We start from the raw sequence: 15,751 nt of genomic DNA on the forward strand, positions 1-15,751 counted from the left end.
TAGCTAATGATGTTAGAAACTAAACGTTGAGTTAGAGAACTTAAATGATGAGTTGCATCAAAGTGTGACTGCAGAGCTAACAGATACAACTGCAGCAGCTTGGGCTGCGGGACCCATGAAAATGATGGCAGTCATGTTGGGCGCTCAAGCAGAACGAGGGTAGCTCCTCTGTGCCTTGCCTGACAACTCTGCTACAAAGAAAATAGGGGAGCTGGTCTGTGGTAGCTGGACTCGCTTAAACTCTTGCTTCTGGCCGTCTGTTCTGACTTCTGCACCGAATTCTAATTTCAGTATTGCAAAAAAGAGGACTTGAGCAGTAAAAATATGGAGTGTTTAGTTTCATGTACAGATCATGTGAGAGCAAGGCTTTTAATGCTTGCACTGTCAAGAGTCTCAGCTGCTCTGACATTGGATGCCATTGCACCTGTGTTGGCCGGGTGTGCTCCTGAGGCAGAGGCTGGTTCAGCTGCTCCCTGCTGCCACCGGTTGTCAGACCACCCCGCTGCTGTCCTGCAGGCTGCCTGCCTTCCTAGAGCTTTGGCTTAAAGGTGGTAGAATGGGAGAAGCCATTATCTCGAGTTCATGCCTTGATGCAGATTGAACTGAAAGACAGCTGTCCCATTTTGGAGATAATAACTCTGGGTAGGGCGACCAAGCTATTGCTGGTTTTAGTAGTCAAATACAAAGCTTTGGATATTTAGCAGAATAAATGAAAAAAATTATCTTTGGCACTTCAGGAGCATCTGAGTGAAGGCTGGTAGACAGTAGTAGACAGGGTCTGCCCAGAAAAAACCCTAACAGTCTCTTTAGGGTGCAACTTGTATGAAATAAGGGTTGCACACCTTGTGTTGTTTTTGTGTGCATGTGCCTATGTGTTTGAGACCCCAGGAAGCATGGGTCTGTTTCCTGAGGCCTTGCAGTGTGGGATGTGTTAAACTACCACACCTTGGCTATGCTGTGAGATGAAAATAGGCTTTTAAGTTCTACAACTGACTCTATAATGTCTTAGCTTGCTGTCCTGATATGTGAGGCTTTCAGTGCTCTGAGACTGAATTTCTTGTCTGCAGAATGCAACTGCAGATCCTGTGTTAGGAGACAGCGGTGCAACAGCAGCAAACAACTCCGAACTGGAGAGACGACTCGAGCAAGAAATAAAAGAATTGAAGGTTGGTTGTGGGCGAGCACCAAACCCAATCACTTAACACTCAGCCTTCGGTTAGGAGGACTTTAAAAATAAGAACAGCTTTGGGTGGAAGTGGTTTGTTTCCTCAGCATGTTACGTGTTGGAAGCTGGCGTCTTCTCTTTCATTTTTCACTTGGGAAATGTAGGCCTTGTCTGCCTTGAAAGAGTTGGTAAGGACAGTCTGGGAAATAGCTCTGCTCGGACATGACAATCCAGTTTGGCTGGGAGGAGGGTAGGCACTGTTAAGACTTCTGCCTACCGTACTCCTGGTTGGTAGTAAGGGGAGTTGGGGTAAGGAGGTGTGTGGGAGCAAGGCCACGGGGCTCTTGGTGGGGTTGGAACTGTTACAGGTAGCGCTTGGAATGTGTTTGTAGGAAGCAAGGCCTCAGCCTTTACTGTGCTTATGGTCTGACTTGGTGTGGGTGTTTTCCTGTTGCCAGAGTGAAGTCAAAGCCCTTTCAGAGGAAAAAGAATTACTAAAACAGCACCTGGATTCATCCAGTAGTACGGTTGCTATCTTGCAAGACGAGAAGAGTAAACTTCAGCAAGAAGTAGCAGAATCAAAGAAAGAACAGGATGATCTTCTGGTGCTATTGGCTGACCAGGATCAGAAACTGTCTGCACTGAAGATCAAATTGAAGGATCTCGGTGTGCCGGTAAGAAATACCATGGGCCGAGTGAGTTCTTGGGTCCAGGGCAGGTCTGAGCAGTCTGGGTATGGCAATACTTGATCCAGTAAGCCTGGTGAGGCGTCTTGCTATTGAGAGGGCTGTTGAATCTACCAGAGTTGTTTTCTGAAATTAAATTGGCAGCTACCAATAAAAGATGACTACTGCCTCTTGAAAAGCAAGTGTTCAGCTTAGGGGTGCTGAGAGGTACCTGCCAAACTCCTGTGAGGGAAATGACTTGTCACCTATGTGTCTGGAATGATACCTGACCACGCGCCTGGCCTTGCTGCAGCTTATCCTGGCTGCCAGCTAGGAAGCTGTCGAAGGCAGTGTTGCAATCCTAAGGGATTGTTCCACAGATTATGCAAGTGAAAACTGGAAGGCTTTAGCCTGCTCCTTAAGCAGCACAGCCTACTGTCAGGGCAGATTCTGGAAGCCTCGCTGTCTGAGCACTTCCAATAATCCTTGTGACTTGCAGCTGGATGTGTGACTGTAAGGGGGATGTAACTGGCTGATGTGCTGCAGTTACTGTGGCTGAACACCTGGCTGCAGCCTGGGGTTTCCTATCAGGAGACTTATCTTTGTTGTTTACAGAATGCCATGAAGGAAGGATTACATTTTGGTAGTTAAGTCACCTGGTTTAGCTTCAGGTGCAGGAATAGGCTTTTAAAGAGTCTGTGGTGGGCGGAGGCATTATTAGCATTGAAAAGTATTTGCAGCAAGTGTAAATTTCCGAAGTGTAGCCAAGGAATCTTTGTGTCTGTTGACTTAAGTGACTTAAATAGGGACAAAGTACCCTAGAAGATGTTTGCAGCTGCACTCATGGCATTGCAAAGCACTGGACAGACATGTTCTCCTCCTCAGCCTATTTGGTGAGGAACATGGGGTTTAGTTCACACAACTGCATGGGAAACCAAAGCGCATGTGAAGTTCTTAGGGAAATGTACAGGGCAGGACAGATGGTGCTGAACAGAGGCTGCTGCTCCCAGCAGTCAGCTGTGCTTAGCAGAGGAGTTAAAAACTGTGTGATGTTACAAGGTGACAGTTGCCTTTATTATTAAGTGCTGATTGTTAGAGCGTGATGATTTCGAGTTAGCTTTAAGCTTACTTTCACTCCCTCAGCATTCATCTTGCCTTCAAAAGGCTGGATGGGAGTGGTGAGTGCTACTGCTTACAACAGATCTTTCTAATTTCAGGTTGAAGATGAAGATGATATTGAATCTGGAGATCAAGGGGATGAAGATGAGGATGGGGATGAAGAGGAGCAAGACTAGAATGCTTTTGTGTGTTACCATGAAAACTAGATTGCGTTGTTGTTGGGGAAAAAAAATCTATTATTGGCATACAAAGCAAAACATCTGCTCATGAGAAGCAGATGGGAAAATGGCAACCGTGGGACTAGTTATAAGTTACTGAAGTGTTTGAAAACCCTTCATACTACTAGGTAAAGCAAACAAAAATCACTGTTCAAGTTCTACATGAGTATCCCAAATTGTACTTGTTTAGAAGTTGCTTTAGACACTGTTTAAAGCATGGAGATGACAATGTTGCTGCCTCAGTTCATTGTCATTGGCAGAAGTTCTGTGCATTTGTCTATGCTTTTAACCTTCTGGAACTCTTAACATAATTAAATACGAAAGTATTTGGTTTAACACCTGTCCAATGGAATCATTGCCCCTGCCTTCAGCACGGAGCTTCAGTGTAATTCACGGTTTCCTTGAAAGGGCAGTGGCGAGGTGGCAGGGCTGGGGTGGCTGTGGTGGGGGGTGGCTGCTCTGCTGGCCTCGTGGGCCGGTTCTCTGGGGGCGAATGGACCTGCACAGTGAGTGCCTGGACACCTGATACGGCTGCATTTGGAACCTCGAAGGCAAGGCTATGCTAATCAAGTGGGAGAGGTTTCATGGAAACCTGCACAAGAAAGGTAGCATTGTTAAGAAGAATCTCCATGGAAAACAAAGACCAATATGCTCTTCTAAAGATCTCATGTGCTACTGAGTCAGCATAAAAATAAATGAAAATCTTGTTGACTACTTCAGTAAGGAAATGAAAACTGCTATGATTTATATAACTTATTGGCTCTTGATGAGTGAATAAAATATAAAATTTTAAAAGAAAAAACTGAATACAATAAATGGATGCATTTCATTTTTGGGGTAGTAAGAATAGGTATGTCCATTAAATACTCATGCACTTAATTCTCTTGTCCCATTTCAATACAATACTTCATAATACACATGTAAAATTGTCTAAAACTAGTCTAGGGTGGCAGATGAAAGTAGTAGTACACCATGTACTGGGGCTCTCATCACATGAGTACAGGAGCTGTGTCTTCAGGTCTGTGTTAGTCACTGACACAGACTTCACTACCTGCTTAACTTACTTAGAGCCTTTTTTTAAGAATAAAATCACTTCTTAAACAAATGTTATGTGAGGAAGACCAGGAATGAACAATTTGTTTGAAATCAGCTGAAACATGAAATTTTCAGAAGGAGCAGTTAACCTCTATTCTTGCACTCCATCCTTGAGCACATTTTTTGCGATCGGGGAGGATGCGAAGCAATGCGAGGACAGGATGAAGTTTATTTATAAGAGTACTGTGTTTCTGAGGCAGTACTTTTTTTTTTTTTAAGAGAAGACATGCACAAACTACACCAAGTATGAAAGTCAGCATGTAAGGCCTGAAGTATTCTTGCTCCTTGTTCAGTGCTGTGAACAAGTTTGGAAAGAATCGACAGCTTTGCTGCTTGAAACCCTCATCACAAGCACATTGTGTGAATTCAGCCTGGTGTAGTGACGTAGAGGAGCGTCTCTCCCCAGTATGGCTGTACTCTGTTTTAGATGTAAAACAGAAGAAGGAAGGTGGTACAACAGCAGCACTGACAGCTAACAGCTCGTGATTCTGTTGTTGTTTTCTCAGTGCAAGGCCAGGAAGTGAAGGGTATTTGCTTTGGCAAGGGTGTTCTGGAGCTCTTGCATCAAACTCCATGGAGTGATATATGGCTTTTAAAGTTAGAATAGTAACAAAAAGTAGTGTAACTTAATGCCCAAGCTTTCTCTAAGTAACTCTACCCATGTGCCATTCTGAATGGCACTTGCACAGAAGAGTGGAAAGGAAGCGCATGCGCTCTCTCTAAGCAGTTCAAGTTGGCACTGATTCAGCCACCAGTGTTAGCACCTGAAGAAAGGGGAGCTCCTTTCTGCGTGTCTTGGAAAGTCAGTTTTAAAAACGCCTTTTATGATGAACCCTGGTACAAGTGACAGCTTCTGTACCCTGGTGTCCTGAGAGCGTTGGCATTGCTATTTGCTGCTGTCAGCAGTTCCACCCCCCGCTGGGACTTGCTGACAGTTTGTCCTGCCCTCCTTAGACACGACTGACCTACTTATATCTCGTGGAACCTCTTCCCTCACCACTGTCAGCTGTCCTCTGAAGCGGTGCTTTTCTTTGGAAGCGTTGGATCCCTCGGTAGAGAACGAAGGTGGCAACGGAGGAGCGATGTCAGGAAGCCTCGTGGCTTTGTCACGTATGGAGAGCCTGGAAAGCTGATGTGGGCCCTAGAGCTGGACCAGCAGGGAAATCTGCTCTTCCCTCCCCATGTCCCGCTATGTGATCTGTGACCTTGTAGGCTCTTTGTCTATTCTACGCACCTTTGACGTTGCCTAGATGGTTCTACTTGTTTGTCTTCTGGGTGCCTTTCTGCGAGGTTTCTAAGAATGCTGTGGGCAGAAATAAACGGATATTTATGTAAGCTGTTCTCCAGTACGCGATCATGCCCTAGGAGGCAAGTGTGCCTCCCTAGAGTAGAGGGAAGGGGAATAGAGACAGGAAGACGGGAAAATAAACAAACCTTTTCCTTACGCTGATGAGACAGAATCACCTGGGAAAAAAGCATAAACACAGACTCAGTATGTGAAAGCACGAGGCATGTGACTGATGCTCTGGCCTGATCTTGATCGGGAGCTGTTAATGTGGCAACCTTACCTGGACACCAGCGCCGCTCCCGAAAGATGGTATGCCGAAACATTTTTTTGTTGCCATTCTCTGCAGTGTTATGCTTGGGAAGTTCTTCCTTTCAGATGCAACTTCAAAATGTTTGAAATTGCAAAAAATGAAGGAAGAGATAACTAGGAGGGGTAGGAAGTTCAGGAGACAGACTAACTGGTTCCAAACAGGTTTTAAAGAAGCCTGTTCAAAGCGCTTTTCCCAATTAGAAAACCTGTTTTTTTGATTATTTTATTGCACCATCCTAGTGGTATATCTTCCTGCTGGGAGCAGACGTGTCTGCATTACACCTGTATTATTGTCAAATGGGTGGCCTTTGCCCAGAAGGTGCTCGCTTCACTCTGTGTTCTTGGCTCTGTCACGAAAAATAGATTTATTCTTAATCCTTTGGAATCTTTTCTTGTCCCATCGTGACTGGGACATCACGAACGCAGGGTGGCTTTCCTCATTCTGCAGTGTTTGGATCCTTTCCACATAGTATCTCTATGTCAAAGCAAGCAACTGATGATAGCGAGGACGTAAATACGCCATAGATTTCTGGCTTGCTTGTTGCACGTACTGACACTGATACAGACACACAGGCCAGGAGGTGCCGAGCAGCAGAGAGTACCAGGAGTGAACAGCAAAACCAAGTAATTCTGATCACTGTGTGCCAACAGTAGAACACCATAACCCACGTGGAGTCCAGAGCTGGTGCTCATGCACCACGTCCAGACCAGGCAGAGTGGGTCCCTTCATATACACCCTTCTGCTGCGAGGGTTTTCAGGAAAGGCCCAGTGCTGCCTGGTCTGAACAGGGCAAGTATTTGTCATTTCTTTAAAGACGGCTGCTACACCATTTTCTGGATCAGTTGTTTGCAAAGTACGGACTTCAGGGAAGCAAAAGCAGCCTTACCTGTGTTATGCAGCCTCTGCCTGCTGCTGGTCTTCCGCAAGCTCAAAAATTGCCAAATCCTCTTCATTTCTGTGAAGTTCTTCCTAGAAAATAAAATCAAAATGAAGTGTTCAGCAGTGCACGCAGGCTTAAGAGATTTTTTTTTGTAAATACTTTACTAGAAAGAATGTTTCCCTTTCTTTAAGCTGTAGGAATAAGGGAAAGTTTGAAGGAGGGATTGGAGACCAACTGAGGGGGGAAAGTGGTTGCTAAAGGGATCAACTCCCTGGCCCGTGGGGCGCCCAGGGAAGGCGGGTGTGGGAGTCCACGAGACGCGGCTGCTCACTAGAGCCCCTCGGCTAGCCGCTGGTGCCGTCAGTGTTTGGCGGTGTGAGCGGGCTTAAAGCTGGCAAACCCTCTTGGCATGGGTCGGGTGCCTCCGTGCCACCTGCAGCGTCGCTCTCCCTTCCATCAAGAGGATTTTTAACCATTCTGCACTCCCCTGGCCACTTTGCTCGCTGAACCAATCCATCCCATGAGCAAGGTTTGCCATTGGGTGGTTCCTCCCTCACCCCAAAGAGACACTGGAGGAGAACCTCCTGAGTGCCCAAGCGTTCGCCAAACAGCATCTCTGCTTGAAATAAATAGCTGACCAGGTTACCCCAGCCCTGCGCATTCATGAGCAAAAGCACAGCAGCTGCGCAAGGACAACTGCCTTCAAACGAGCAAAGTCCCTGCCGTGAATCTATGTCACTAGATAGGTAGCTGCGGCACTTACAAACCGCTCTCTGCTAATTTTACAGCCCCGCTGTGTAGGCTGTAGGTTTTTCTGTACATATCTGACTCCTTTGCTCGACGAAGCAGGCGCAGAAGATGACATTTATTTGAAATGACATTTCAGAAACAAGAAATGGCTCTGGACAAGCCTGTGATCGCTTCCTACCACTTATATAAGAAACCAGCAGCCTTACGACACTGTTCTTGATGAAGGACATCCTACTGGGAGCAAACTGTGAAGCAACGGACTCAGATCCGGCGGCTAATGTGAAGGTCAGGGCAAGGCTGAAAATACCATTGGTGCATAGTGTTGTGCCTTGAAGCTGAAAATTTCACTGCCGGGCAAAGAGGGGACAGTCAGTGGTCATTAACGGTCGCTCGCAGGCAGCACGTGCTTCACGAGAAGCGGTACAATAAATCACAGGGCAGACAGCCCACTTGATCGGGGGGAGATACTAGTGCCAGTCAAGAAGAGCCGTTGCTCTGCAGTCTGGTGCCTTTACACGCGGGAAGATCCTTGGGAAAGCACGTGCTCTGGGGTTAGTGTTACAGAGGGGCCTCGGACCGACCCCCGTGAAGCACGGGACGGATGAGCTCGGCACCATGAAAAGTGAATTAGCCCCCGTCGTCGGTGAGACCTGAGGCGCAGGAGAGCTGGGGCTCCCCCGGCCACGGCAGCACACGGCAGCCAGATCAGTATCTCCTTACTGACCCGGGGTGCGGAGGCTACGTGACAGACTGGGTGAGAGGGGTGTTCCCAGCTCACAGGGCTGACACCAAGCACACAGGTCATAAAAATCAGGCCCACGCTACAGGAACGAACCATTTCTGATTCTTCTGTTGCTGCGTCTCCATTTAGGCAAGGGAAGAACTTTTCTGCGAGTCTTTGGCTGCACCTGGAAGCGTCACCAAGAAAATCAGTGGCAGTACGGAGATGTGCCTGGTCCTGCAGTCTCTTCCCTCAACTAAGACAGTCAGCATGGGAGGACTACGCCCCATATCCAGAGAGCGAGAAGGCTCTCATCTTAGACAGTCAGCATGGGAGGCCCCATATCCAGAGAGCGAGAAGGCTCTCATCTCAGTTCCACCACCACCGAGGGGTTCCCTGAGCTTCCCTGATGGCTGCTGAGTTGTCTGCTGCAGCCAGGGCTCTTGGCAGGGCAGGGACTTCCAAACACCCCATCTTACATCAAGGAGCCACGTGTTGAGCCCAAGGAAGGCAAGGTCTGCATCCACAACAGGAAACCAGCTTGCTCTTCGGCTTCTTGGCTGTCCCTGTGGGCCATGTTGGGACAAAGACAGAGCTAGTGCTTACGCGCTTCTCGCTCATGCTGGCCCCAGACTTCCAACAGAGCAGGAACCAACTTGCGCACAAGTCTAAGGAGAAGTTTGCCAGCACTTGCATGACTCCAAATTTGCTTCTTGAACTCCCAAACACCTTCTTCTCCCCTGCAGACAGATTTGTTGTCTGTTTCCTAACATATTTCCAGGGATGTTACCTGAAAGATCTTTCTTATTCATTCTGTATCTGGTCCAAATGAATGGGTCTTCCCCACTAATTAGGGGATTCCTGAGACGTGTACTGGTTTAAGCTATCGGTACAAGCCTTCCTGCACCTCACTGAGTGACAGATTCTCACTGCTAAACGCTCACGATGAGATTCAGTCTAAAGTGAGACCAAAGTACAGCCGAACGGTGTCTTCATGTCATCTCCCACGACACAAGCAAGTTGGGCAATGCCAGCACAAAGTCACAAGCTGTGTCTCCACCTGCCCTCCCGGGGGACCCCAGACTCTCAGCTGCGTGCTTTCAGCCCCCAAAATGATGATGCAAGGGGCAGCGGGTTTGCTGCAGGCTGCATTCTTCTCCCGGTGGCTCGGGAGGGCGTGTGTGTGGCCAGGAGGGAGAAAGCTGCCGAGGTAATTAGTTAGACCTTGTTTATCCCTAGGCACGTCTCTGTAGCCGTCTGGGCCTACCACAGCTTTGGGGAAAGCTTTGCTACCAGATGTCCCGACGCTCGCCGAGCTCCAGCGTGGCCACCAGAGGTCATGGTGCTCACACGCATGGCACGGACACCCAGCCTGAGCTGCGGGCTGGGCACCCAAGTGCTGCAGCGGCACAGGTTACAGGACTGGAAGGGTTGCCGAGCTAACTAGATGGTTGCTTTTGGTTTGGTCCAGAGCTGTAGGGCAAACAGCTATAATATACCTTACTCTCCTGCTACCTAAGTCTAGTAATTCTCAACCTAAAATAGTTTAGCAGCTGGTACAATTTGAGGACCTAAGTTTATCTGAAACAAGAGCTCGCAATGGAACTTGGGTTTGGACTGGAGCTGCAGAGAGCGCGTTGCCCTCCCGCGGCAGAGCAGCCACGGAGCCGGCCTGTGCCACACGCACAGCGGCACGGGCTGGGCTTCCCGCAGCCTGCACCCGCGGGAGGGTTGGCATGCCCACAGCGGTTCCCTGTTGGTGCACGCCTCCCCAGTAGCCTCCGAAATCCTGGCGTTTCTGTTGTGTACTTGTTAAGCAGCAAACAAGGCTCTTGTGCTGAATGCCCCAGTAAAGATGGACGTGCCTGGCAGTTGCAAGGTGGTCGGTGGCCTTGTCCCTACTCCTTAGGTGGAACAGAAAGAAACCTGTTTATGCCCCAGGCGTCAGGCTGAAGCCAGCGCTGCGTCGAGTCGGGTTCAAAACTTCCATTCAGTGTTGTGGTGGCACATGTGGAAACCTGAAGGCCCATCGTTCCACTCTTCAATGGAGAAGCCACAGAGCCTAAGAGGGAGAGCACCGGACCAAGTTAAAAGACCTGCTTTGCCAACGATCCACTGTGCGACCTCTGCAGATGAGCAGCTTGATTTGCCTCAACGTCCACCCAGCTTTCTCTCTGGGGCTTTTGCAGACTTCGGCAGCGTACCTTGTGCTGCACGTGGATATGGAGCCAACGTCTCTGCCTGTGGGGCCCCTGGGAAAAGCAGCTGAGAAGGCAGGCGCAGCCACATCCCAGTCTGAGGACAAGCTCGGGTGTTGTGCTGCCCTCCCATCCTCTCCACTCCCCTCTCCCTGGCTCCTTTTTGTTAAAACGCTGCTCCTGAGTTCACTGCAAGGTGACTGGAGGGCTGCTTGTTTACTTATGTCTCAGTAAATCAAGGAGTGAGTGAGTAAAAAACCACCCAGGTTGAATGAAAAGCTTTATCTGACCGGAAATATCGGCATGCTTGAGATCGCCAGGGTGTGAGAGGCAGGCAAAAGTGTCTGAGATATCGTTAAAGGTTTCTAAGCTTTTTTAAAGCACAAAATGGAAAAAAAAAAAAGCTGGAAATAAACCCAATGCTAACTCTTCCACACATTTCAGTGCAAAATGTCTCTCTCCGCTCACACAGAGACCAGGAACCGGACTGCACTGCCTGAAAGCTTTAAATGCAGAGTGGTTTATTTGTTGGGAGGGTTGCTTTCTGGTTTCTTTTCAGGGGAGCTGTTTTTGCAAACATCTGTGGGTGGGAAAAACATTTTCCCAGGTAGCTGGCGAAGAGAGCGTCTGTTAGGCTGCCTGGTGAACGAGCAAAGGGCTTCTCCGGCCTGTGACGGCGAGTACAGGAATAGGGGAGGCTGCCAAGGGTCTGATGCTTGTGCTAGGAGGCAGCCGGTTTTGGCTCAGAGCAGCAAGCAAAGGCAGCAGGCATGGCACCCCGAGGCGACAGCCGCAAGATGCTCTCCGTGCAGCTTAGTCCTCCCCTGCTCCCTCCGGCGTGGCCGCCCCAGAGGGCTGGTGGCAGCGGAGGCGAGGGCAGCGCGGGCTCTAACAGAGGACTTGCAAGGGTAACTGCTCCTTGCTTGGCAGAGATGGCGAGGTTGTGTCAGCCCGCCCAGATGTACGGGCACATGCCAAAGGCAGAGCGGAAGCATGCCAGGCTCACTCATCGCTCCAGGAAATCCGCTTGGATAAGAACAAACTTTCTCTATTATTTTCTTAAATCTCTCAGACACCTACACTCAACTTTTTGTCATAAGCTGTCTGGAGCTGATTTTATCTTGCACGCTATGCACCTCAATGGGAAGGAAGGGGGCGATGGTTGGGCAACTGATAGAAGGCTTCCACCCTGAGCAACCTCGGCTGCAGGTCGCCGATTACTCACTCCTCTTCCTGGCAGGGCCCAGTCCAGCTGCTTTTCAAAGTCTTTCTAAACACGTGTTGCTGCAGGCCACGGGACCGGCTGCCCTGCCAGAACTGATGGGGCTTGGACTGAGTCTGAGGGGCTTGAATTGCCGGGAGTTTTGTCGCCTTCTGGGTAGCCCGAGCAGGTCTGCCTTCCTCCCGCAACCGCTACGGACCGAGAGCAACTGCTGCTTCTGTCCCCCATCTTCTGCTCTGTTGCATGAGAAGGATAACAAGTACCTTTCATCTAGAGGCTAGAGGCTTTCAGTGAGGAGATTATACCTTCATTCCCAATGGTATTTTCCGCAAGATGCTCTCCGTGCAGCTTAGTCCTCCCCTGCTCCCTCCGGCGTGGCCGCCCCAGAGGGCTGGTGGCAGCGGAGGCGAGGGCAGCGCGGGCTCTAACAGAGGACTTGCAAGGGTAACTGCTCCTTGCTTGGCAGAGATGGCGAGGTTGTGTCAGCCCGCCCAGATGTACGGGCACATGCCAAAGGCAGAGCGGAAGCATGCCAGGCTCACTCATCGCTCCAGGAAATCCGCTTGGATAAGAACAAACTTTCTCTATTATTTTCTTAAATCTCTCAGACACCTACACTCAACTTTTTGTCATAAGCTGTCTGGAGCTGATTTTATCTTGCACGCTATGCACCTCAATGGGAAGGAAGGGGGCGATGGTTGGGCAACTGATAGAAGGCTTCCACCCTGAGCAACCTCGGCTGCAGGTCGCCGATTACTCACTCCTCTTCCTGGCAGGGCCCAGTCCAGCTGCTTTTCAAAGTCTTTCTAAACACGTGTTGCTGCAGGCCACGGGACCGGCTGCCCTGCCAGAACTGATGGGGCTTGGACTGAGTCTGAGGGGCTTGAATTGCCGGGAGTTTTGTCGCCTTCTGGGTAGCCCGAGCAGGTCTGCCTTCCTCCCGCAACCGCTACGGACCGAGAGCAACTGCTGCTTCTGTCCCCCATCTTCTGCTCTGTTGCATGAGAAGGATAACAAGTACCTTTCATCTAGAGGCTAGAGGCTTTCAGTGAGGAGATTATACCTTCATTCCCAATGGTATTTTCAATGATATTCTTAATCCAAGACCAGACATCATTTCCCTGGGATTTCCAGCCCACGTGGCTGATGGTATTTTCAATATGATATTCTTAATCCAAGACCAGACCTAGAGGCATCATTTCCCTGGGATTTCCAGCCCACGTGGCTGCCTATTTCCCACGCATGCGAGTGCATGTCCAGAGGGCCCTCAGGACTGTCGTTCCCAGCTCTTGGCAGATCATGCTTTGCCTTGGTCACCCACCATCTGTTTGTTTGGCTTGCTTTTAAAATAAAGCCAGGACGCTGAGGAGTGACGTATCACCGATGCTATCACGTGTCACCCCTCAGCCTGACCCTCCTGCGCTGTGTGCTGCTGACATCAGCGTACGTCAGCTACGGCCATGTGCCACCCTTTGAGTGGGCTCAAAGATGTGGCCGTGCCACTGCGCACGTGGCCTTGCTTCATGCCTCTGTGCAGCCTCGAGGACTCTGCGTTACTGTTCCCTGAATGATGGATGCTACCGAGCAGCCCTGCTACATTTTTCTGGCTAAGGCCGAGTTGGTGGCCTTGCAGGGCTATCCCAAGGACAAGAAGTGTCACAACTTGCACTTGTTTATTGTGTGCTTTGAAGACCACAGAAGCGGCTGGACTTAGGGCAGCTATGTCAGATACCTGACAACTTCAAAAAGATGCCCTTTGCCCAAAGGACGATGCTGGTTGCATCACCCGTACAGATGACCGACTTGGCCATCTGAAGATGAATGCTCCTCCTAGGCACAGAGAGCGTGCGAGTGTCTGAGCTGGGCCCAGTGCTGTGGGTGAAGTGCTCTGATGTGATTACTGTGGGACTTGAGACAGTTTCCTGGTGAAGTTTCATATACGCTTGAGTCATGTCTGCCCTTTGCTCTGGAAATCTCCTGCTTTGACGTCAGCAGACAGCAGAAAAGACCAAGTGAGAAATTCCCCCCCATTTCTGCTTTTACTCTTGAAATGTAGCTTTTACAATGGGGCTGGCTATACAGTATTTTTCTTCAGGCTTCAACTCCTGTTTGAACACTCCTGGTGACGCTCCCAGCTCCTCATCAGAGGTTTGTGCCGACTTCTGATTGAGCAGATAACGTGACTGCTATTCCTTCTTCCATGTTACTTCATGCTATGCAATAGGACCTTAGTCAAAACAGTTGCTTCCAGGTACCTGCTGTTTCAGGAATGACCTATCTACAAATATCTATTACTTGCAGATTTGCTGCTGTATTTCCCTGAAGGATCTCTCAAATGAAGTGTCAGGGCAACAGGATTGATGATGTAGCGCATCTTTCCATCTCTGAGAAGATGACAGGACTGACAGCAGCTATAAATCAGTGTGAGACCAGGAACTCCACAGAGGATCCCTGCTTTCTGCCGAAGCCACTCCTTAGATCCAGCCCCTCTGCCAGCAGGGGAAAGCAGTACCCCTTTCCTTGGAGGATGCTGGCGAAGGCGTGCTCCTAAGCGCCTGTTGCTCCCGGCATTCAGCAATGTGCATGAGCTGACTGAAGCTCTGGGGGCCTGCCTCAGCTCTCTGCTCACATACGGTGCCCGTGACCCATACCTGCCAGACGCCGTGGTGTCAAACCATGCCTGTGCCACACCTATGCTTTCCACAGCAGCCCCTTACGTCCAGTTTCCTCGGACACAGGCAAGCAAAGAGCAGAACAGTTTCAACCCTTCATCACTCCGTTCTTTGTCCAAAGAATGAGAACAAGAGAGGGTTGCTGGTGTGATGGAAGAAACACCCTAATGGGGAGAGAAATGGGGACCACCTTGCAGTTGTGGGCTGAAGACCCTGCCATTCACCTGGCCTGTGTGCAAGGCCCCTTGATGCCCAGCCCCTCCCGTAGCTCAGCCGGACAAGAGGAGAGCAGGAGAGGTCCTGCCTTCTCAGTGTTTTCTGGATCAAAGCAGAAGGCAAATTAGAGAGGAAGGAGCTGGCCCCATGCAAGCTGGGTTCTTGTAACACCTCGGAAGGCAGTCAGCATGTCAGAGCAACGGGCAGCAGCCAGCACCTGAGTGTGCCTGGCAGAAGACCAAGCGGGCACAGACAAGCTCTGTCTATTGAGTAAACAACGAGCAATCTCCTGTGAGATCTTGGCAGCGGAGGTATTCTGTAAAATCACAGCTTCCGCTGTGGTGTTTGTTTTGTGTCGAGCTGGGGTTTGTCCCATGGGCAGGGGCTGTTGGTTTGTGCGAACAAAGGCACTCAGGAACCCCGGGCTGCTCGGACAGATCCCGGCCCTCCCGCTGCCTTTTCATGAGCCGAGCATGCACAGCCACCCAGACATCCTTCACACGCCACGCAGACCTGCACCGAGAGCTGCTCTTTGACTGAGCTGTGCTCCCACTGCCCCAGCCCTAATGGGTGGAGGATTTCTTTAGAAACTTCCAGCCACTGCAGAATAAAGACTTACAGGTAATATGGCTTCATACTGCCATCCTGCGCACCCCGTGCTGACAGAAGAGTGTAGGGTAAGAGTACAAGAAGCAGTTTTGCCCTCCTATATCATGGCTTTTCTTTTCCTCAGAGCTCTGAGACCCCTGGGGGCTGCAGACCTGACAGCTCTAAAGACCACGAAGGCATACAGGGCAACTGCAGCTCTGGCGCCCTTCTGGTCGATGGGGATTTCTGGCTTCACGCTAAGTGGTTTTGTTGTTTCTGGGCTGTGCTCTGCTGTGGGGACGGCTGTTAATGCCAAAATGCCAGAACTTGAGAGTCACACCAGGTATCAGTGAGGAAACCTGAATGAGCAAGTATTTTCCCAAACCTGACTTCACAGTTTTCCAAAAAGTAACAAAGCCAATTACATATATATTACATAATAGACATAGATGTGTGTGTCTGTGTGCATGTCTGTGTGTGTATACACACACATACTTTCTTATCCTGCTAATCCAGTTTAGCCAAAGCGAGCCTGCTCTGGATTTAGCAAACGCAAATCAGACGTGGCAGCTTTGACTTAAGTATCTAGTATGCTGTCAGCTAATGCCTTCCAGTTCCTCCCTGCTATTAGAGAATTCATTGCA

The 15,751-nt window shown here is 49.7% G+C and overlaps 1 protein-coding gene across 1 annotated transcript in view; it reads left to right on the forward strand.

The window, feature by feature from the left end:
* Nucleotides 1-3,925, forward strand: part of USO1 (USO1 vesicle transport factor) — a gene marked incomplete at its 5' end in the record, with an annotated part of 36,648 nt that extends 32,723 nt beyond the window's left edge. Inside the window, 3 exons of the mRNA XM_035900279.1 lie at nucleotides 1,068-1,166; nucleotides 1,624-1,839; nucleotides 3,048-3,925. Of these exons, the coding sequence (XP_035756172.1) occupies nucleotides 1,068-1,166; nucleotides 1,624-1,839; nucleotides 3,048-3,125 (393 nt within the window). The remainder of the gene's footprint in view (nucleotides 1-1,067; nucleotides 1,167-1,623; nucleotides 1,840-3,047) is intronic.
* Between the last annotated feature and the right edge of the window lie 11,826 nt (nucleotides 3,926-15,751).

Source organism: Egretta garzetta, unplaced genomic scaffold (assembly GCF_000687185.1).
Source record: "Egretta garzetta isolate BGI_Z169 unplaced genomic scaffold, ASM68718v1 scaffold378, whole genome shotgun sequence".
Lineage (NCBI taxonomy): Eukaryota > Metazoa > Chordata > Aves > Pelecaniformes > Ardeidae > Egretta > Egretta garzetta.